Genomic DNA, 22,796 nt, shown 5'->3' on the forward strand with positions numbered 1-22,796 from the left:
CTTTAAGTTAGTCAAATGTCAAATAACAGGATAAAACCAAATACAAACTATGATTTATTAACATTCATTCATTGAGCAAATATTGAGTGCCAACTATTGAGTGCTAACTATGTGTCAGGTACCATGCTAGTATGCTAGGTCTTAATATGAAGAATATTGCAGAAAATTAAACAAGCACTTTTATACTGTATTGAAAAATCTAGTTACAAGTGCATCTTTTCTAACAGACTGTCAGCTCCTATAGAAAGCATTAATCTTAAAAACAAATAAAAATAGAAAGCATAAATCTTATTCAATATTTTATCCTCAGAGCCTGCCATAGTTGGCAATCAGGAAACATTTGTTGATGAATGAGGAAAAAATATGTAACAGAAAATATTCTGAATATAGTATGTGTGTACAAAAATCATTATGGAGTTTTTCAGTGTGTGCTTTATATTGAATGTATTAATGCACTGAAACTATTTGTAAATATGTCAGTTAACAACAACCTGAAGATGATTTGGCATAATATTATCTTTTTAAGAAGTTGTTTCATTAAATATAATGACTAATTAAAAATTCAGTAAGTTCTGTATTCTTCTCTTCAGCCTCTAAAACTTCTTCATGCTGGAGCACCTGGTGACTCCATCGGTTAAGCATCCAACTTTGGCTCAGGTCCATGATCTCATGGTTTGTGAGTTCCAGCCCCGCTCTGGGTGAGCTTGAGCCCAGCTCTGGGCTCCGTACTCTCTCTCCCTCTCTCTCTGCAACTCGTGGAATTCTCTCTGCCCCTCGCTCACTGGCTCTCTCTTCTCTCAAAAATAGATAGATAGATAGATAGATAGATAGATAAAACCTCTTCATGCTAATCAATACCCAAAGAGGTAAACATTCAATGTGTCTTTCAAACATCCGTATTTTTGATTGTCTCTTGAAACATGATGTGAATAGGAATTAGAAAGCTTTTCCTTTTTAGACTATGTTTGCTTCCCTTTTTATTTTATTTTATTTATTTATTGAACTACAGTTGACATACAATATTAGTTCTTGGTGTACAACATGGTGATTCAACAATCCTATATATTATGCAATGCTCACCACAATAAGGATAGTTATCACCTGTCACCATATGAAGTTATTACAGTATTTTGACTATATTCCCTGTGATGTACATTTCATCCATGACTTATTTATTTTATAACTGGAAGTCTGTACCTCTTAATCCCCTCTACCTATATCCTGACTTCCTACTCCCCTCTCCTCTGGCAACCACCAGTTTGTTCTTGGTGTTTATAAATAAGTCTGCTTCTGTTTTGTTTGTTCACTTGTTTTGTTTTATAGATTCCTTACCTGAGTGAAATTATAAGTATCTGTCTTTCTTGGACTTATTTCTCTTAGCATAAAATCCTCTAGGTCCATCCATGTTGTTGCAAATGGCAACACTTCATTCTCTTTTATGTCTGAGTAATTTTCTATTATATTATATCCATTATATATATTTATTACATCTTATTTATTCATCTATCAATGGACAATTTTTTAATTAAAAACTTTTTTCATGTTTATTTTTGAGAGAGAGAGAGGCAGAGCATGAGCAGGGGAGAGGCAGAGAGGGAGACACAGAATCCAAAGCAGGCTCCAGGCTGTTAGCACAGAGCCTGACTCAGGGCTCAAACTCATGAACCGTGAGGTCATGACCTGAGCTGAAGTCAGACAATTAACTGAGCGACCCAGGTGTCCCTATCAATGGACACTTAGGATACCTGGAATAGAGAAGCATTTCAATGATACAGTCTGCAGGTATCATCTCCACTCATCCCAGGTACCTACTTGGAGACCTTGGGAATTTACTGAGCAGCGGGGCAAGAAGATAATTTTCTTAGCTTCTACCATTAACCTTTGTCCTCACAGATGACACTAACTTAATTTGGGGCACTGGCACATAACTCTGAACTTCACTGATTCATGAATAGACACATCTATGTAACTAAAGAGTTTCTTCCAGCTTTAGAATAACCACTGCTTCTTTAAGCACTAGGTGAGATAGTTGACTTGGATTTAGGAGTGATGCTGCATAAATAAACCTTTAACCACTAGAAACACACTAAATACACTGAGACCGTCACACTATGAGGGAGAGGCAGGACTAAAGACTACAAGAACAGCAAGTGGACTCAATTTCTCATCTCATGCTTATTCTTGGGCACATTATAAATTCAATTACCTGTACTATTTCAAACGTTACTTGCCTTTTATTTGCCAAGCATGTACAGCTAAATCAATTGATATTAAATATGAATATGGTTCCACTGTACTCAAGTCTTTGCATGATGTTCTAAAATAGTTTTATTTTTTATACACAACAGCTTATACTTTAATTCCAATCATTTTTTCTCTTCATTCAGTTTTCAAAATACATGAAAGTAAATTTTGAGTTTCCATTAACTTCATTAATTTTAATCATTTTTTTATTCAATGAACATTTATTAAGTGCTTACTATGCATAACAGTATCAAAAATTATTCCTACAGTAAACTAAGTGCCTGGTGGTTTAGCATTGGAAGTTAATCTAAGAGTAAATTACAGCCCACCAGCTTGTGGTTTTAGAATTAGTGTCTGCTAATCCAAACCCTGTTTAGGGTGAATAGCAATTTATGCCATTTATATACAGCCTGTACACTATCTTCAAAGAAGAAAGGTTGGTAAACATTTGACTTACCTGCAAAGCTGGGTTTAATATAGCCCCTTCTATATGTCTACCACATATAGAAGCTACAAGAAGGAATAGAACTTTCTTATACCAGTGAAAACATTTTTCTAACACCTTAATTACTAAAAGTAACAAGGTTTATAACTTCTGCCAGTGTTCTCATTTTAATTTCTTCTACCGAAGAAGAGAAAGCAAAGTTCTAAAAAAAGGTAATGAAAGTTCCCACGTATCCAATTTAATTTTTACCTCTATACTGAAATAGCCTCTGTCCACATAGTCACCCAGAAAGAGGTAGCGTGTGTTAGTAGGTGATCCTCCAACTTCGAACAACTTCATCAAGTCAAAGAATTGTCCATGAATGTCACCACACACTAGGAAAAAAAGGGCATAAGGTGAGGTAAAAAATGATGTCTTAGAAGAGAAAGGGCAGTACATCAATAAGATCACAGTTTAACTTTTAACTGAAATCACTTTAGCTTTTGACTGGACTGTTCTATAATTGTAGTCAATCTATCAATACTGAATAGTCCTATAGGAAATATGAGATATTTTAAGTTGTATTTCTTCAATAAACAACAAACAATCCTAAGACTACCTCATAATTCCTAGAAAAATTATCACACATTTTAGTTGGTTATTTGTAATAATTTTTCAAATAAGCTCAAATCTAAGTGCCACCCAAATATTTCTCATACCTGTGATTGGAGAATCTAGTTCTATCATAGTCTTCTCTTGTCTCAGGATAGCAGCCCCATCATTGATTATCTTTAAGGCTACTTCCTCTTCCAGTCGCCCTTCCTTCACCAAATGGTTTCTTAAGACATCAATTTTAGGTTTCCCATTCTCAAATACTTCCTTCAAAGTAAGCCGTTGGGTTGGAGGAAAGGGGACAGCTAGAAAGAGAGGAAAAGTAATTCAAAATACTTAAATGCATAGAGAACTGTGAACCCATTTTTTTTTTAATGTAACAAATTAAACCTAATACATCACCATGATTTCAAATCCACAGCAACAGAACCATGTGGGGGAAAAAAATCTAAGATACTATATGTTACAGAAGATCGATTCTAATTTTTAAAAAGGCCACAAAGTCGAAGTCAGTGTGTGGATGTATGAATTATACTGTTTTACATATAAATGTCAAAGACTTGAAGCTGATTCAGAAAATAAACTAAAAAATAAAGAACTAGATGATATGAGTTATCTTTTACTTATAGAAAAAGTATTAAAACTGAAACTGTGGTTAAAGAAAATGAAAGGAAAGAAATTTCAACACTAAAGGGTATTTATTTTTCCAAAGAACTGGCCTAATGGAATTGTGTTTTAAAAGTCTGACTTTAGCTCCTGATCGGGGCAATCATAGATGTATACTTTATTATTAAAAGGTAGCTGCTTAATGGGAATGCAAGCTGGTGCAGACATTCTGGAAAACAGTACGGAGGTTCCTCAAAAAAACTAAAAATAGAACTACCCTACGACCCAGCAATTGAACTACTAGGCATTTATCCAAAGGATACAGGGTGCTGTTTCGAAGGGACACATGCACCCCCATGTTTATAGCAGCACCATCAACAATAGCCAAAGTATGGAAAGAGCTCAAATGTCCATCGATGGATGAATGGATAAAGAAGAAGTGATATATATACACAATGGAGTATTACTCGACAATCAAAAAGAATGAAATCTTGCAATTTGCAACTACATGGATAGAACTGGAGGGTATTCTGCTAAGCAAAATTAGTCAGAGAAAGACAAATATCATATGACTTCACTCATGTGAGGAATTTAAGATACAAAACAGATGAGCATAAGGGAAGGGAAGCAAAAATAATATAAAAACAGGGAGGGGAGGGGCGCCTGGGTGGCGCAGTCGGTTAAGCGTCCGACTTCAGCCAGGTCACGATCTCGCGGTCCCTGAGTTCGAGCCCCGCGTCAGGCTCTGGGCTGATGGCTCAGAGCCTGGAGCCTGTTTCCGATTCTGTGTCTCCCTCTCTCTCTGCCCCTCCCCCGTTCATGCTCTGTCTCTCTCTGTCCCAAAAATAAATAAACGTTGAAAAAAAAAATTTTTTTAAAAAACAGGGAGGGGGACAAAACAGAAGAGACTCATAAATATGGAGAACAAACTGAGGGTTACTGGAGGGATTGTGAGAGGGGGGATGGGCTAAATGGGTAAGGGGCACTAAGGAATCTATTCCTGAAATCACTGTTGTACTATATGCTAATTTGGATGTAAATTTTTAAAAATAAAAAATAAAATTAAAAATAAATAAATATTAAAAAAAATTTTTAAAAAGGTAGTTGCTTAAAATATTACTGATAATAAGCAAACACTAACTGGATGGAGCTGTTTCTGAGAATTACTTGCTATGGTAACACAGCATAAACTTGAGAAGAATAGATAAAGAAGGTCTAGTTGTGTTTTCTAATCTGAAAATGCTAAAAACTAATTTCAGTTTATGCTGGGTATAAAGTTAATCTAATATCATGGTGAATTACCAACTTTAACAGAAAAAACCTTTGACATTTTAAACTTGACCATCATTTCATTTACCTAATCTACTGTATAATGTATTCTAATTCTCTATGATCTAATATCCACAAGCCTATAAACTATACATTTAAACAAGGGGTTCATTTCAATTTGTGGTTTATGCCTGATGGTTCCACTTCTACTTTTATGAAAGTCTCATTAAGAACCAAGTTAGGGGAAGCAAAAATAATATAAAAACAGGGAGGGGGACAAAACATAAGAGACTCTTAAATATAGAGAACAAACAGAGGGTTGCTGGATGGGTTGTGGGAGGCAGGATGGGCTAAATGGGAAAGGGGCATTAAGGAATCTACTCCTGAAATCATTATTGCACCATATGCTAACTTAGATGTAAATTATAAAAAATAAATTAATTATAGAAAGAAAAAAACATTAAAAAAAGAAGATACATGAACAGTCAATAAGTCAATAAAAGATCTTTAACATCCCTAATCATCAGGGAAATTCAGATTAAAACCACAATGAGATACCATTTCATACCAAGTAGAATGATTATAAGAAAAACACAAAAACAGAACAGAAAATAAAAAGTATTGGAAAGGATGTGAAGAAATTGGAAAAAAACAAAAACAAAACAAAACAAAAAACCCAAGTTGGGGCACTTGGGTGGCTCAGTCAGTTAAAGCGTTCAACTTTGGCTCAGGTCATGATCTCACAGTTCCTGAGTCCAAGCCCACCTACATTGGGCTCTGTGCTGACAGGGCAGAGAGAGCCTACTTGAGATCTTCTGTCTCCCCTCTCTCTCTGCCCCTCCCTCACATGCATATTCTCTCTCTCTCTCTCTCTCAAAAATGAACATTTAAAAAACCTAGAAAAAAAAAAAAGAACCAAGTTGAGGGGTGCCTGGGTGGCTCAGTCAGTTAAGTAACTGACTCTTAATCTCAGCTCAGGTCATGATCTCACAGTTCATGAGTTTGAGCCCACATTGGGATCTGCGCTGATGGGGCAGAGCCTGCTTGGGATTCTGTCTCTCCCTCTCTCTGAGCCTTCCCTGTTTGTGCTTTCTCTCTTTCAAAAGAAATAAATAAACTTAAAAAAAAAAAAAAAAAAAAGAACCAAGTTGAGGGCACCTGGCTGGCCAAGTCTGTGGAGTGTGTGGTTCTTGATCTCAGGGTTTTGAGTTGAAGCCCCATGCTGGGTGTAGAGGTTACTTAAAAATAAAATCTCTAGGGGTGCCTAGGTGGCTCAGTTGGTTAAGTGTCTGACTTTGGCTCAGGTCATGATCTCACAGCTCATGGGTTCAAGCCTGAAGCCTATTTAGGATTCTGTGTCTGCCTCTCTCTCTCAAAAATAAATATTAAGCCATCCATTGATGAATGGATAAAGAAATTGTGGTTTATATACACAACGGAATACTACGTGGCAATGCGAAAGAATGAAATATGGCCTTTTGTAGCAACGTGGATGGAACTGGAGAGTGTTACACCAAGTGAAATAAGTCATACAGAGAAAGACAGATACCAAGTGTTTTCACTCTTATGTGGATCCTGAGAAACTTAACAGAAGACCATGGGGGAGGGAAAGGAAAAAAAAAAAGAGAGGGAGGGAGCCAAACCATAAGAGACTCTTTTTTTTAATTTTTTTTTTCAACGTTTATTTTATTTTTGGGACAGAGAGAGACAGAGCATGAACGGGGGAGGGGCAGAGACAGAGGGAGACACAGAATCGGAAACAGGCTCCAGGCTCTGAGCCATCAGCCCAGAGCCCGACGCGGGGCTCGAACTCACGGACCGCGAGATCGTGACCTGGCTGAAGTCGGACGCTTAACTGACTGCGCCACCCAGGCGCCGCATGAGAGAGAGACTCTTAAAAAAACTGAGAACAAACTGAGGGTTGATGAGGGGTGGGAGGAAGGGGAGGGTGGGTGATGGGTACTGAGGAGGGCACCTGTTGGGATGAGCACTGGGTGTGGTATGGAAACCAATTTGACAATAAATTTCATAGTAAAAAATCACAATCAATCAAATAAGTTCAAATAAAAAAAAAATAAACATTAAGAAAAAATGTTTAATAAAAATTAAAAAATAAAACCTCTCAAAAAAAAGAGAGAGAACTAAGTTGAGGGGTGCCTGGCTGGCTCAGTCACAGGAGCATGCAACTCTTGATTTTAGGGTTGTGAGTTTGAACCCCCCATTGAGATTACTTAAATAATAAAAAACTTAAAAAGAAAAAAAAAACAAGTTGAAATCTACAGGCACTATAAAAATTTTAGACTTGAGGGGCGCCTGGGTGGCTCAGTCGGTTGAGCATCCGACTTCTGTTCAGGTCATGATCTCACGGTCCGTGAGTTCGAGCCCTGTGTCGGGCTCTGTGCTGACAGATGAGAGCCTGGAGCCTGCTTCGGATTCTGTGTCTCCCTCTCTCTCTCTGCCCCCTCCCCTGCTCATGCTCTGTCTCTGTCTGTCTCAAAAATAAATAAAAACATTTAAAAAAATTTTTTTTAATTTTTAGACTTGAAAATTCTATGGTAAGTTTCATCATGCTCCTAGCTACAACTTGACTAATTTAGGCAATTCAAAGCTTATTGAAAAAATGTAGCTATCCAAACAGCAAATATTACTTTGAAAGAGAGGACCACATATATCCCAGTTTAATCAGGACAGTCCTAGATTTCCACTGCTGTCCTAGCATAACTGTTAATAGCACCCCCTTTCACTCTCACAAGTATTCCAATTTGAAAGATAAATCAGTTTAATTTGTGTTAATTTGTATAAGATATTACGACGAATCTTTTATTTATTTATCTGGTGAGTCTTTAAGACAGAGTGAAAGGTAAGTCCTAAACAAACTTACTTAAATTTTTACTAAAATGTAATGGCAATATGGTTGTGTTTAACAACAAAAATCCTTTATAGTTTAGAGATTCTTACTGAAATATTTTCAGATGAAATTATATGCTATTTGGAATCTGCTTCACAACAGTGAGAGGACAGGGAATAAGCAGGGGTACAGATGAAAAAAAAACTGGTAAGGAGTCAATAATAACTAGTGAGGCTGGATGATGTTTACTTGGAAGTTCATAATACTATTCACTCTACTGTTCTAATATGGTTGAAATACTTATCATAAAAAGGTGGAAAAGTTGCCCAAACTAAGAGTATATCTTTTTTTTTTTTTAAGTGTATTTATTTTCAGGGAGAGCAAAAGAGAATTCGTATATGCATGCAGGCATGAGCGGGAGAAGGGCAAAGAGAAAGTGAGAGACAGAATCCATAGTCAGCGTAAGGCCCGACTCTGAGCTTGATCCCATGAGCCATGGGATCATGATCTGAGCCTAAATCAAGAGTCAGACACTTAACTGACTGAGCCATCCACGTGCCCCTGAGAGTGGAAGTCTTAGAGAAACTTTCTTTAGAGAAACTTACATGAGGTTCAATCAAGAGATATACTTAATCACTTGTTTGTGACTTCAGAGAACCCTCAGTCCTATGAAATCTTGATCCAGAAAAACAAATGGAAGATACCACATTTAATCATTCCCCTTTTCATACCTAGTTTACCTCTTTTTCGGTTTTCAAACTCTTACTCTCAATTTCTAGCTAGCCAACCTGCCCTTCCCCATTTTGAAATGAACCCCATAAGAAGCCAGCTTGTTTTTAATCCCCACTTTGTAAATAATTGAAATTGGTTAACAAACTAAAAATAAAATGAAATAATACAAAATCAAATATATTGGAATTGACAAAAAAGGTATTATATATAGAGGTAGTTCCAGAGACAAGAGATCCACAAAATATTACTTGACTTCTACCAGTAGTATTATACCTACTAATAAAAATAATTTTCCTCCATTATTGTTGCAATCAGGTAACAGTTTACAAAATAGGAAACCATTTTTCTTATGTATCATATAAGTTATGAAAGAGATAAGCAACCTAAAGACCTTCCGAGAAAAAAAATTAGATATTTTTTCTTTCTTTCAAAGTCTCTAGTTGCAATTTACTTAAAACACGTAAACAAGTCACCTAATTAAATGAAAGCAAAAGCAAGGTTGAAATGGATCAAGGGGATTATGCCCAGCTAAGAGAAATGGGACACAGCTGATCCAGGAACACTAAGAGGAATTAAGATTGGCTTGAGACAACATATATAACAGAAAGTTCCAGAAGAATCCTAAGTTTTTAAGTAAGGGCAAATAAATTCAATTTCCTTCAAATCAAAAGAAAAGAATCTTCAACTTTAAAGGAGTGGGTCCTATCCCCTCTCAAGTTACTCCTAGCTATGTTTAGAAGCCCTAAATTACAACTTCCTTCCTTTATTAGATAGTTGTATACACAATATAGTTGAGGTTGATTCATAGAAGAATGGGAACAGCCACCATCCTGAGAAGACTAAAGGGAATCTAGCTAAGTTTGGTCATGATAGGAAATAGCAGGAATTTTCCAATTAAATTTTAAAACCCTATTTTTAAGGGCTTCTGGCTGGCTCAGTCGGTTAAGCATCTGACTCTTGATCTCGGCTCAGGTCATGATCTCATGGTTCATGAGACTAAGTTGGGCTCCTAATGACAGTGCAGAATCTGCTTGGGATTCTCCCTCTCCCTCTGCCCCTCCTCCACTCGTGCTCACTCTCTCTCTCCCAAAATAAATAAACTTAAAAATAAAATAAGTTCTCGAGTGAAATTTTAAAACTCTATTTTTATTTTTTTTTAATGTTTATTTATTTTTGAGAGAGAGAGAGAGAGAGAGAGACAGAGTGCGAGTGGGGAGAGGGGCAGAGAGAGAGGGAGACACAGAATCCCAAGCAGGCTTCAGGCTCTGGGCTGTCAGCACAGAGCCTGACTCAGGTCTCGAACTTACAAACTGAAATCAGAAGCTTAACCAACTGAGCCACCCAGGCACCCCTGAAGTAAGCATTTTTAAATGAAAGAACCAAAATGTCACTAGTGTCAGCGCTCAAGTTACTTACTGCTTTACTGGTTATATCATATCCTAATTTGGGGGAGAGAGCAGTCCCTTCATCTTTAATATAGGTCTGTTATTTTATAAACTACAACCCTTACCAATGAGAAAGGAGACTTAACAGAGGGTTGAAGGGTCTCAAAACACCACTACACAGTTAAAAAAAAAATGTGAACCGAAACATCACTTATCCAGAAATGTAATAATTCATGGGTAATAAAACTACAGTATTTTTCTTTTTTTTGAAGAGTAGAGGAGGTACTTGTTATTCAAAGATGACTGGTACTAAGAAAGGCCACTTAAAGTGTATCCACATAAAATAAACATACACAGTAAACTGTGGGGGAAAACAATTTGGCATTTTATCTTTAAATACGAAACTAAGAATTATGAAAATGTTTCATTTCATAATACAATTTACAGCATGATCATAGAGTTGTTTTTACAAATACAACCAAGGATTTCATCATAAAACTTCTAAAAAATGATTAGCCTAAATTCTCCTTTGACTCTTAAATCCAACAGCCTATTTAATATCTGCTTGGAGGTTTAATAAGCATTTAAAATTTAACATGTCATGGAAACAACATAAAAGTGGACTGATGGATGAATGATAAAGAACTTGTGATACACACACACACACACACACACACACACCAGAATATTATTCAGCCATAAAATATGAGGAAGTCCTACTATTTGTGACAACATGTATGGACCTTGAAGGATTTTACTAAATGAAATAAATCAGACAGAGAAAGACAAATACTGTATGATCTCACTTATATGCGGATTCAAATCAAAACAAAACTCACAGAAAAAAAGAACAGACTTGTGGTTGCCAGAGGTAGTGGTTGGGGCAAGGGAGGTGAAAATGGAGGACTATAATCAAAAGATATAAACTTCCTGTATAAGGTAAAAAAGTACTAGGGATATAATATACAACATGATAACCACAGCTAATACTGCTATATGACAGAACAGTTGTTGAGTAAATCCTAAGAGTTCTAATCACAAGGAGAAATTTTTTTCCTTTTTTTTCTTTTTATTGTATGTATATGAAAAGATGGGTGTTAGCCAAACTTACTGTGGTAATCATTTCAAAATACAGTGAAACCTTGGTTTATGAGCATAATTTGTTTCAAAAACATGCTTGTAATCCAAAGCACTCATATATCAAAGCAAATTTCAAAAACCATTGGCCCAGTTGTGATCATGTGATATTGAGTGTCACGTACTACTCATTATGCAAGACACTGCTACTTTATCAAGTTAAAATTTATTAGAAATGTTTACTCACTTTGTAGAACACTCACAGAACAAGTTACTCAAAATCCAATGTTTTACTGTATATCTAAATCAAACCATCATGCTATATGCTTTAATCTTATACAGTGATGTATGCCAATTATTTTTCAATAAAACTAGAAAAAAAAAAACATGTCTAAAATTAAACTTATAATTTCCCAGACTGCCTCTAATCTTTTCCATCTAAATATATGGAAACATCGTTAAACCCAGGTGCTTAGGCCAAAAACCTGTGGGATCTTCCCTTAATCCTGACTTCCCCAGTTCTCCCCAAATCCCAATTTATCAGCAAGACTAGCTCTTTTTTTTTTTTTTTAAATGTTTATTTTTGGAAGAGCACAAGCAGGGGAGGGGCTGTGAGAGGGGGGACAGAGGATCCGAAGTAGGCTCTGGAATGACAGCAGTGAGCCCAATGTAGGGCTTGAACTCTCAAACCGTTAAGATCATGACCTGGGCTGAAGTCAGACACAACCAACTGAGCCACCCAGGTGCCTCTCTTTTTTTTCCTTTTTTAAAGTAAGCTCTGCGCCCAACATGCAGTTTGAACTCATTACCCTGAGATCAAGAGTCACATGCCACGCCGGGGTGGCTCAGTCAGTTAAGCACCTGACTTAGGCTCAGGTCATGATCTAGCGGTTTGTGGGTTCAAATCCCTCATGGGGCTCTGTGCTGACAGCTCGGAGCCTGGAGCCTGCTTCAGATTCTGTGTCTCCCTCTCTCTCTGCCCCTCCCATCTTGTTTGATCTCTCTCCCTCTCTCTCTCTCAAAAATAAATAAATGTTTAAAAAAATTTTTTAAAAAGTCACATGCCCTACCTGATCTCTACCAACTGAGCCAGCCAGGCACCCCTAGCTGATTCTACCTTTAAAATATACTTTAAATTCAGAAAGTCTCCAGTTAGCCCTCATTTATGTTGGGAGTACAGTGTAGGCAGGAGTTCCAAGCAGATGCAGTCACACTGAGTTTCTGTCTTTTGAAAGTGGGGGGAGGTTTTCCAAGGTGTATATTTTTTTGAGGCAGCAGTTTTAATTGCTTTGAATAAATATTCCCTAATAAAACAAACTCTGGATTCAATAATTTTTAACACATCCATCACTACTACCTTAGTCTAGCCATGACTGTGTCTTCCAGGTCTTGGCCTTTTACAGCAACTGAAGCGACCTTTCTCCCCCAGCTTCGTTGACACAATTAACATATAACAATGTGTAAGTTTAAGATGTACAGCCTGTTGATTTGTGGTAAGAATGTTTAAGGGGCGCCTGGGTGGCTCAGTCTGTTAAGCGTCTGACTCTTGCTTTTGGCCCAGGTCATGATCTCGTGGTTTATGGGATCAAGCCCCACATCGGGCTCTCTGCTGACAGCTCAGAGCCTACTTGGGATTCTCTCTCTCTCAAAAAAATAAACATAAAAAATAATTTTAAAAAATTCATGCAGTGGCATGTTTAAAAAATAAGAAGAGAGGCGGCACCTAGGTGGCTCAGTTGGTTAAGCACCCAACTTTGGCTTAGATCACAATCTCACAGTTCATGAGTTTGAGCCCTACTCGTGCTCTCTCTCTCTCGTTCTCTCTCAAAAATAAATAAACATTAAAAAATTTTTTTAATAATAATAAGAAAAAAAATAAATGGCCGTCCTATATTTTCCAAGCTATTACCAAATGAGAATATTTACTCACTTATTACAGGGAAAACATTAAAGTAGATATATTCCTAAATGTTTCAAAATAATTTAGGGTTGCTATATTAGAAGTTGCATAAACTAAATATTTTCTTATTAGCCAGTTGTTAAAAAAAATCAAGATTTTTTTCCTTCTAAATAAACAGAAGGGATAAAAATGCAAAAATAAACTATCCATGTAAAGTATACATTTTTAAAATACTTGATTCAAAATAAAATGGCAAGTTCCCAGTTTAAAATGAAGCTATCATGGTACTAAAGATTTTCAAGTCTAGCTTTTATCTAGTTTGAACCCTAGACTCAGAAGTCCAGGTTGATTTCAAGATTATGCAACTCTGAGATCAAACTTCTCGTGTGCATAACAACTTCCATTTCAGTTCCTTCCCAGTCCCAGAAAGGTGTTTCTGGAATGATTTTTTTCATCCCATTGTTAAAACAGAAACTCTCTTGACATGGTTGATAACCACATCCAAATTACATTTTGGACACTCTGCAAGGAAAATTACATAACAAAATATCTGTCTTTCCCTCCCCTCTCTCCTCAAAAGCAGAAGCACAGTAAGTAATAAACTATTTTCACTGCCAAGTAACTCAAATAATAATTTTCCGTATTATTTAAAAACTCACATAGCAAGACGGGAGCCTGGGTGGCTCAGTTGGTTGAGCCTCTAGCTCTTGGTTTCGGCTCAGGTCATGATCACATGGCTGGTGACTGCAATGACAGTGTGGAGCCTGCTTGGGATTCTCTCTCTCCCTCTGTTTCTGCCCGCCCCCTGCTTGTTCTCTCTGTCATAACTAACTAACTAACTAACTAAATAAATAAATAAACAAACAAACAAACACATAGCCAAGAGAGCCCAGTCTAGGGGCACCTGGGTAGCTAAGTCAGTTGAGTATTGGACTCTTGATTTTGGCTCAGGTCACGATCCCAGGAACATGAGATCAAACCTGAGTTGGGCTCTATGTAGAGCCTGCTTAAGATTCTCTCTCTCCCTCTGCCCCGGCTTGCAGGTGCTCACTCTCTCTCTTTCTAAAAGAAAAAAAAAAAAAGCAGCCCAGTCTGTCAGTGTTTCAGCAGAAAGACACTGCACTGAGAACTGATATCAGTCAGTACCTTCAGCTGAGACATTCTGGCATGATAGTCAGTATAAGAAACCAGGAGAAGAGGTGAGAGGGGGCACATAGTGCTCTGTTTTACTAAGTCTGGAATGTTCTTTTGAGAAATTTTTTCAAAGTGTTTTTTTCTCCTAAACTGCTGCCCCCACAGGGATGCCAGAACCAGGGGAATCTTGTCCCAAGGAGCAAGAGGGAAGAGCCAATGGAAACACTGATGTCCCTGGCCCATTGATAATAATAATAAACAAGGTACAGTGAAAACTCAGCTGTCAGGGACCCTTAGGGAGTGAATCAATTTGAGCAATGGAGTTTTTTGTGTGTTCTTTTACTATTTCATTAAATACTGAATTATGAACCTATATCAATACAAATATATACAACAAATATATACAACTACAAGCATATATAAAATTTTAAAAATAAAAAGCACATTTATGAATCTAAAACAAACTTATACAGAATCAATGAAGTTGTTTTAATGGTTAGGACAAAAAAAAAATGACTAGGCAGTAAGTAATATGTCAAATGCCTCTTATTTAAAATCTGCAAGTGTTCCAGTGTTAACTCTACTTAAAAATAAATCCATACAGGGGAGCCTGAGTGGCTCTGTTAAGTGTCTGACTCAATTCCAGCTCAGCTCATGATTTCATAGTGCATGAGAAATAAAAACATTTTTAAAAATTAAAAAAAATAAATCCATACAATAGGATCTAATCTGTGACCAAGGAATGCATTAGAACAGGCACTAAGGAAATATACCCAAGTATTAGTGCTGGGTAACAAGATTCTAAATTATTTTATTTTTCTTATTACTTTTCTATTTTTTTTAACTTTCCCCAATGACTGATTTTTATTTTTTTAATGTTTATTTATTTATTTTGAGAGAGAGAGTACACACCCAGGGGAGGGGCAGAGAGGGAGAGAGAGAATCCCATGCAGAGCCTGACCTGGGACTTGATCTCATGAGCCATGAGATCATGACCTGAGCCAAAATCAAGAGCTGGATGCTTAACTGACTGAGCCACCCAGACGCCCCTGTATTACTTTTATAATCAGAAAAAAACATATACTTAGGAAGTCAGTATATATAATTATTTCATATATACACGATTATAATAATATTCTTTTAATTGAACAATAAAAACTGGAAGAAAATGATAAAAGTATAAGGAAGAGTGTTTGGACTACAGGTGATTTTTGTTATTTTTCTATCTGCTTTGCCCTACATTTGAGTTTTTCCAAGTTTTTATAAACTTTATTGAAAGAAAAGTAATAGACACTAAGGGGAAAAAAAAGCAATCACATTGGCAATAACTTTCCTTCTGTTATTCAGTTTTATGAATAAGACTTTTCTCATATCAGCAGAGCTGTATCCCAAGCTGACTCTTACCAGTAACATTCAAAAATTCAACCTCAAATTTAAGTTACACCTATAAACCACCAAGAGTTACTAAGATGACCCAGAGGCTTATGCTTAAAATGTTAAAAACACATTATGGTAGGCTGGAGGTAGGCTCCCCAAGATTCATGGCCCATGATATACACACATCTCATCCCACTTATTCCAGCAAACAGTGATGTAGGTACTGCTGTGAAGGAAGTCTACACACATAATTTAAGTCCCAGGGGTGCCTGGGGGGCTCAGTTGGTTAAGCGACCGATTTTTGGCATCAGCTTGGGTCATGATTTCACCGTTCATGAGATCAAGCCCTGCATCAGGTTCTGCGCTGGCAATGCAGAGCCTGCTTGGGATTCTCTCTCTCCTCACTTCTCTCTGTGCTCCCCCCCTCCCCATTCTCTTTCTCTCTCTCAAAATAAACATTTTTTTTAAAAGTCCTAAATCAGGGGCCCCTGGGTGGCTCAGTCGGTTAAGCATCCGACTTGGTCTCGCAGTTCTTGAGTTTGAGCTCCCTGTTGGGCTCTGTGCTGATGGCTCAGAGCCTGGAGCCTGCTTCAGATTATGTGTCTCTCTCTCTCTGCCCCTCCCCCACTCATGCTCTGTCCCTCTCTCTCTCTCTCTCAAAAATAAATAAACATTAAAAAACAAAATTCAAAAGTTCCAAATCAGCTGACCTTTAAATGAGGTTATCTAGATGGGCCTGGCCTAATCATATGAGACCTTTAAATCTGGATCTAGAGGTCAGATATGTAGGATTTCAGAGATTTGAAGCACAAGAGGGATTTCATGTGCAAGTTCTGCATTGTTGGCTTTAATAGAGGGGGCCATTTAGCAAGGAATGCAGGTGGTCTCTGGGAGTTGGGAGTGACCCCTAGTTGACAGACAGCAAAATTAGGGACTTCATTCCTACCACCACAAGAATTGCCAACGACCTCAATGAGCTTAAAAGCAGATTCTTCCCCAGAAGCTCCACATGAAAACTCAGCCTGGTGGGCACTTTGACTTCAGCCTTTGAGACCCTGAGCAGAGAAATCCATGTCATGATTGGACTCTGACCCACAGAACTTTGAGCTAAAAATTGGCCATTGAGTTTGTGGTAATTTGTTACACAGCAATAGAAAACTAATGCAGAGGCACCTGGGTGGCTTAGCTGGTTAAGCATCCGACTTCAGCTCAGGTCATGATCTCCCAGCGTGGGTTCAAGTCCCGCATCAGGTGCTGTGCTGACAGCTTGGAGCCTGGATCCTGCTTGAGATTCTGTCTCCCTCTCTTTCTGCCCCTCTCCCACTCTCTCTTTCTCTCTCTCAAAAATAAATAAATATTAAAAAATAAAAAAGAAAGAAAACTAATGCAGAATTCTTTCAAAATTATTTTCTACGTCCCTTCAACAATTATAAACACAGTTTTAAATACACAAGAAACTAACATGGGCTGTCTCTTAGAACTGAAAACAGAAGTCACACCTTATAACTGTACTATGACTCATAAAACAGATAAACTGAACAGAACTAAACCACAACATGCAACACAGACTATCTATGCTCAAACTTTTAATTTTTCCATTTTTCTCCTTATCTATTTCATCCATTCCCCTACCTATCTCCTCTCTGGCAACCACCAGTTTGTTCTCTGTATTTGAGTCTGTTTTTTTGTTTGTTCATTTGTTATATTTTTTGAACTTCACATACAAGTAAAATCACATGGTATTTGTCTTTCACTGTCCAACTTACTTCACTTAGCCTAACACCCTCTATGTCCATCCATATTGCCTCAAATGGCAAGGTCTCTTTTCTATGGCCAAGTAATATTCCACTGTGTGTACATATATATGTATATAGACATAAACACACACATATACACACACCCCACATCTTCTTTATCCATTCATCTATTGATGGACACCCAGGCTTAGACTGCTTACATATCCTAACTAATGTAAATAATGCCGCAATAAACATAGGGACATGTATATCTTTCTGAATTGTTTTCATTTTTTGGGGTAAATGCCCAGTAGTGGAATTATTGGACCACGTGGTATTTCTATTTTTAACTTTTTGAGGAACCTCTGTACTGTTTTCCATAGTGGTTATATCAATTTATATTCCCACCAACAGCACACAGGGTTCTCTTTTCTCCACATCCTCACCAACACTTGTTATTTCTTATGTTTTTGATTTTAGCCATCTGACAGGTGTAAGGTAATACCTCATTGTGGTTTTGATTTGCATTTCCCGGATGATCAGTGATGTTGAGCATTTTTTCATGTGTCTGTTGGCCATCTATATGTCTACTTTGGGAAAATGTCTATTCAAGTCTTCTCCTCTTTTCTTAATCAGATTTTTTTTTTTTTTTGTATTGAGTTCAAACTCCTTTTAACACCACATCCTTCAAATCCATATGTTCCAAGATAAGACCTCACACAAACTAATTTAATAGTAATTGCACAACACTACATCTGATCTTACACTAGAACTTCACAAGTTCTACCAACTCATCTTTTACACAAATTCTATCTAATCCTTGATCAGATTACAAACTTCCACCCTAAAATCTAACAACAGTCCCTAATCTAACAACAGTCTCAATGAGCAGCCTTTCTTAACTGTCCTCCCATTTTGAGAAGATCCCAAGTTCCTCCACTTCTCTCTGCTTGTTGCAGCAGGTTAAATAAACCTAACTTTTTTTTCTTAACTACAAGTAAATCCTGGATGATCTTTAGTAGGTGGTTTATGGGTGTCCTACTATTTAACAATTGGCATTTCCAAGATTCAGCCGACCTCCTTTTCCTGGGGAGACGTATGACTCTCTGCCACAGTGTGCACGTATGTGACCACTGATTTCTACCTGCTCAAGGCCATCCTGCCTGTGACAGTGAGGTATCTGAGCCTCAGTAATTTTGTTGAGCACTTCAGGATTGAGGTGATAGTTGGGTCCTCTGACTTTAAGTCTTATCGATTATACTGTTCATGAGTGAAGTTTGGCTTCTGCCTAATTAACAGCATTCCTATCATCTGCCTACTTGCTCAGTACCTTTTTTTAAGTAGGTTCTATGCCCAACATGGGACTTAAACTCACAACCCCAATATCAAGAGTCACATATTCTACTGCCTGAGCCAGGCAGGCACCCCTTTTTCAGTATCTTGAGTGTCATGCATCTGTAAGACGAACTCCACAGCATAGGACAGACATAGGCCTAATATGTACATCTTCCAGCCAGCTCCAAAAGCTGACAAGTCCAGGAGGTCTTATCAGACCAGTGTCTTTACATAAACTTTGTACTGGGACACATTTCCTAAAACTTCTTAAGGACTTCCTTAGTCCTTATAATCTTGAGATATGTTTTGCTTAGTTCTGTCTGCCTGGAGCTGAGGTTCTGCTAAGTCCTCAAATGATGACAGCCAATCTTTGGTGTCACTTCATGTCTTCTGGAGACAGGTGGTTGCAAAAGCCCCATCCTCACCAATTACCGTAGGTCACATAAGAATCTTCTCAGTCTAAATCCACGCCTACTCTGTGCTTTCTCTATCTACTTCTTTCCTGTTTTCAGATTATGAATATAACTCAACAATAATTTCATGAAGGAAAAATTCTGAATTACAAATGTCTTCTTGGGGAAATTTTGACATGAACAAGATTGTTTGAGAGGCACCTCGAAAGAAAAAAGGAACCAGAACTCTGATATCCAATGGTTTGCATTCTTTAAATGCAATTCAAATTCTAAAACTGCCTCCCTGAAAGAATTCCCAAACCCCAGGGTAAAAAGCAGAAAGTTTACTGAAAAAAAAATCAGCCTTGCGTAGGCCTCCCAAATCAATTAGTCCATACTTTGATGTGCCTACAAGATGCAAAACCTGGAAAAGGCTAGTTGGCATCACCCTAGAAAGAATTTCAAGATTAATCCTTAAGAAACAATTAAAAGCCCTTAAAAATTTTAACTCTCTGGGAAGCTATGAGATTACTCAGTGAGAGCAATTCCTAACACCTCTAGAGTTTCCTTCTCACTTTAATATTGTCTTGCAGTTACAGTGATTTTGGAGGAATATAAAAGAATGTGTGTGAAGACAAGGGAATATGAATGCATAGTATCAGAAATGCTTTTGTTTATCTAGAAATAAAAAGGATAACTTTGTCTTAAATAAGTAATGTATGATTTACCACAAAAAAGAAATGGTAATTATGTGGTGTTATATGTCATTAGCTAATCCTACGGTGGTAATCATTTTCCAAAATATATAGCTGTATCAAATTGACACACTGCATACCTTAAAATTATGCATGTTATATGTCAATTGTATCTCCATAAAGCTGGAAAAAAAGAGAAATTTCTGGTTGTACCAAGATGTGAAAGAATCTAGTGAGAAACAAATTTGACAATACACTGTAAGGGAAGAAGGTCTAAGAATAAGTACACTTTACTTGTCTGGGTTTGTAATAGTTACAAAAAAAAGAATGTGAAGGGAGAAATATATTAAAATTTTTGACAAAAATTGGTCAAATATGAGAGGTTTATCATAAAAAAATAAAACCTTATAAATCCTTTTAATGTAGGTTCTTCATGAATAATAGACTAAATCTAGAATTTAATTTTCATTTTGTTAAAAAAGAAAAATTAGGGGTTCCTGGGTGGCTCAGTCAGTTAAGGGTCCAACTCTTGGTTTCAGCTCAGGTCACGATCCCACGGTTCATGCGTTACAGCAATGTTCAGCTCTGTGCTGATGGCAAAGAGCCTGCTTGAGATTCTCTCCCTCCCACTGTCTCTGCCCCTTCCTCTCTCTCTCCCAAAAATAAATGAATAAACATTAAAAAATATAATAAATAAATAGCTTTGCTTTGTTAAAAAAAAAAGCAAATGTTTTGTGCCCAGATAAAACATCCCTTACATCATCAAAATATTCTGTTAACTCTCTCTGCTTTTTGAAATAGTCTAGTCATAAATCTTTTTTTTTTAAGTTCCTTACTTTTAGGGAAAAGTTAACTGTCATTTATCGCTGTTTTTGAAGATACTGCCTGGGGGCACCTGGTTGGCTCAGTCGGTAGAGCAGGAGACTTGATCCTGGGGACTTGAGTTTGAGCCCCATATTAGAGGTAGAGATTACTTTTAAAAAATTAAAAAATAAAATAAATTAAAAAACTGCCTATAACTGTTTCTTTGGATAGTCATGACTTACATTTTGTCAAATGAAAATTCTCTTTGATTTTCTTCTTCTCCAAATTCAGAATAATAAAACTGTTAAGATGCTTCTGACACCTATGACATCTTTGGGTTTATGCTAAATGATCATTAGGCAACATAAAGATTTGGTCCTTCATCTTATTAAAAATGTTTTTAAAGGATTACAGAATTTATTAGCTTTGTTTGGCATTCTCCAATTTTTAATTAACTCAAAACTATTATGAGAGCTTTTTTGCTTTATTAAAATTGGGTTAAAAGAAAAAAAAAAAACCTGATAAAGAGTTCAACCTTCCTAAGTTAATCATGTGTGAGTAAAATATGCTTCAATGTTTGTGTATCTTTCAGGTTAAAGGAAACAAACCTTCATATACAAAGACTGACACAACAGCTGTCTACACAGATTGTATCTCGAGGCTTAAATAAGTTTGTACTGGTGAAATTCATGATGCATTTTATAGGGTAAATAAAAGGCCTGGAGATTTGGCATAGTACATTCTTACTTTCAGGATAATCAGTGACTAACTCCTTATAAAACTGATTATGGGGGCACCCAGGTGGCTCAGTTAGTTAAGTGTCTAACTCTTGGTTTCAGCTCAGGTCATGATCTCATAGTTGGTGAGATCGAGCCCTATGTCAGGCTCTATGCTGACACTGTAGAGCCTGCTTGGGATTCCCTCTCTCCCTCTCCCTCTCTGTCTCTGCCCCTCTCCTGCTTATGCACTTGCTCTCTCTTTCTCTCTCTCAAAATAAATAAACATTAAAAAAAAAAAAAACCTGATTACATACATCAGTAGAAGATTCTGGTTAACAATGCTGGTTAATATAATAAATTAACTAAAGCCTATAGCTCAATATCCACAAGTGGTTTCTGCTTTTTCCTTACATTCACTTAAAGTTGCCATCTATAATCTAAGATCAAGTATTGAACTGTGTGGAGATATATCGAAAGAACTTCTATAAAGGTATGCATCATGCACTTACAACTATTGATGCTGCAGAGAATGAATTACATGTTCTGCTGACATCATTGCTGCAGACAGACCTTGTGGCTGAATCTGGGTTTTCAGAACAGTTTTGATCCAAAAGAAGACAACAATGTGAACAGACCACTTATTTCCAAGATCATCAGAACACAACTTCTCAGATGCTCAGAAGCCACTGATTACCATGTACTTTGCATGATTTTGTCCTTTATCCTCATGGCTATTTTCTTCTCTGTTGGTTCAAGATTACAGACTGTCAGGCACCTGAGTGGCTCAGTAGGTTAAGCGTCCAGCTTTGGCTCAGGTCATGATCTTGCAGTTCATGAGTTCAAACCCTGCATCAGGCTCTCTGCTGTCAGCACAGAGCCCACTTCAGATCCTCTGTCTTCCTCCCTCTCTGCACCCCGCCCCCCGCTTGCTCTCTCTCTCAAAAAAATAAAGTATTAAAAAAAAAAAAAAAGAGGGGCGCTTGGGTGGCTCAGTCGGTTGGGCGTCCGACTTAGGCTTGGGTCATGATCTCACAGTTCGTGGGTTTGAGCACTGCATTGGACTCTGCACTGACAGCTCAGAGCCTGGAGCCTGCTTCAGATTCTGTGTCTCCCCTCTCTGTCTGCCCCTACCCTGCTCACAATCTCTCTCTGTCTCTCAAAACTGAATAAACATTTTAAATTTTTTTTTCAACGTTTATTTATTTTTGGGACAGAGAGAGACAGAGCATGAACGGGGGAGGGGCAGAGAGAGAGGGAGACACAGAATTGGAAACAGGCTCCAGGCTCTGAGCCATCAGCCCAGAGCCCGACGCGGGGCTCGAACTCACGGACCGCAAGATCGTGACCTGGCTGAAGTCAGACGCTTAACCGACTGCGCCACCCAGGCGCCCCTGAATAAACATTTTAAAAAAAGAAAGAAAAAGAAAAGATTCCAGACTGTCAACAAACACCCTGTCCTTTATTCTTAGTACTACCAACACCTTTATCCTTGACAATCACTTTTACA

The 22,796-nt window shown here is 37.4% G+C and overlaps 1 protein-coding gene across 8 annotated transcripts in view; it reads right to left on the bottom strand.

The window, feature by feature from the left end:
* The window catches only part of PPP3CC (protein phosphatase 3 catalytic subunit gamma), a 100,553-nt gene that overhangs the window by 56,549 nt on the left and 21,208 nt on the right, over positions 1–22,796 (bottom strand). For 7 of the 8 annotated variants that reach the window (XM_045457499.1, XM_045457485.1, XM_045457482.1 and 4 more), the window contains exons 2-3: positions 3,388–3,585; positions 2,939–3,063 (exon numbers count right to left, since the gene is read on the bottom strand). In XM_045457499.1, the coding sequence (XP_045313455.1) occupies positions 2,939–3,063; positions 3,388–3,585 (323 nt within the window). Of the gene's footprint in view, positions 1–2,938; positions 3,064–3,387; positions 3,586–8,608; positions 8,679–22,796 lie in introns of those variants that run through there. The other variant, XM_045457510.1, reaches the window with a different exon arrangement.

The sequence above is a fragment of the Leopardus geoffroyi genome, chromosome B1 (assembly GCF_018350155.1).
Source record: "Leopardus geoffroyi isolate Oge1 chromosome B1, O.geoffroyi_Oge1_pat1.0, whole genome shotgun sequence".
Taxonomy (NCBI): Eukaryota; Metazoa; Chordata; class Mammalia; order Carnivora; family Felidae; genus Leopardus; species Leopardus geoffroyi.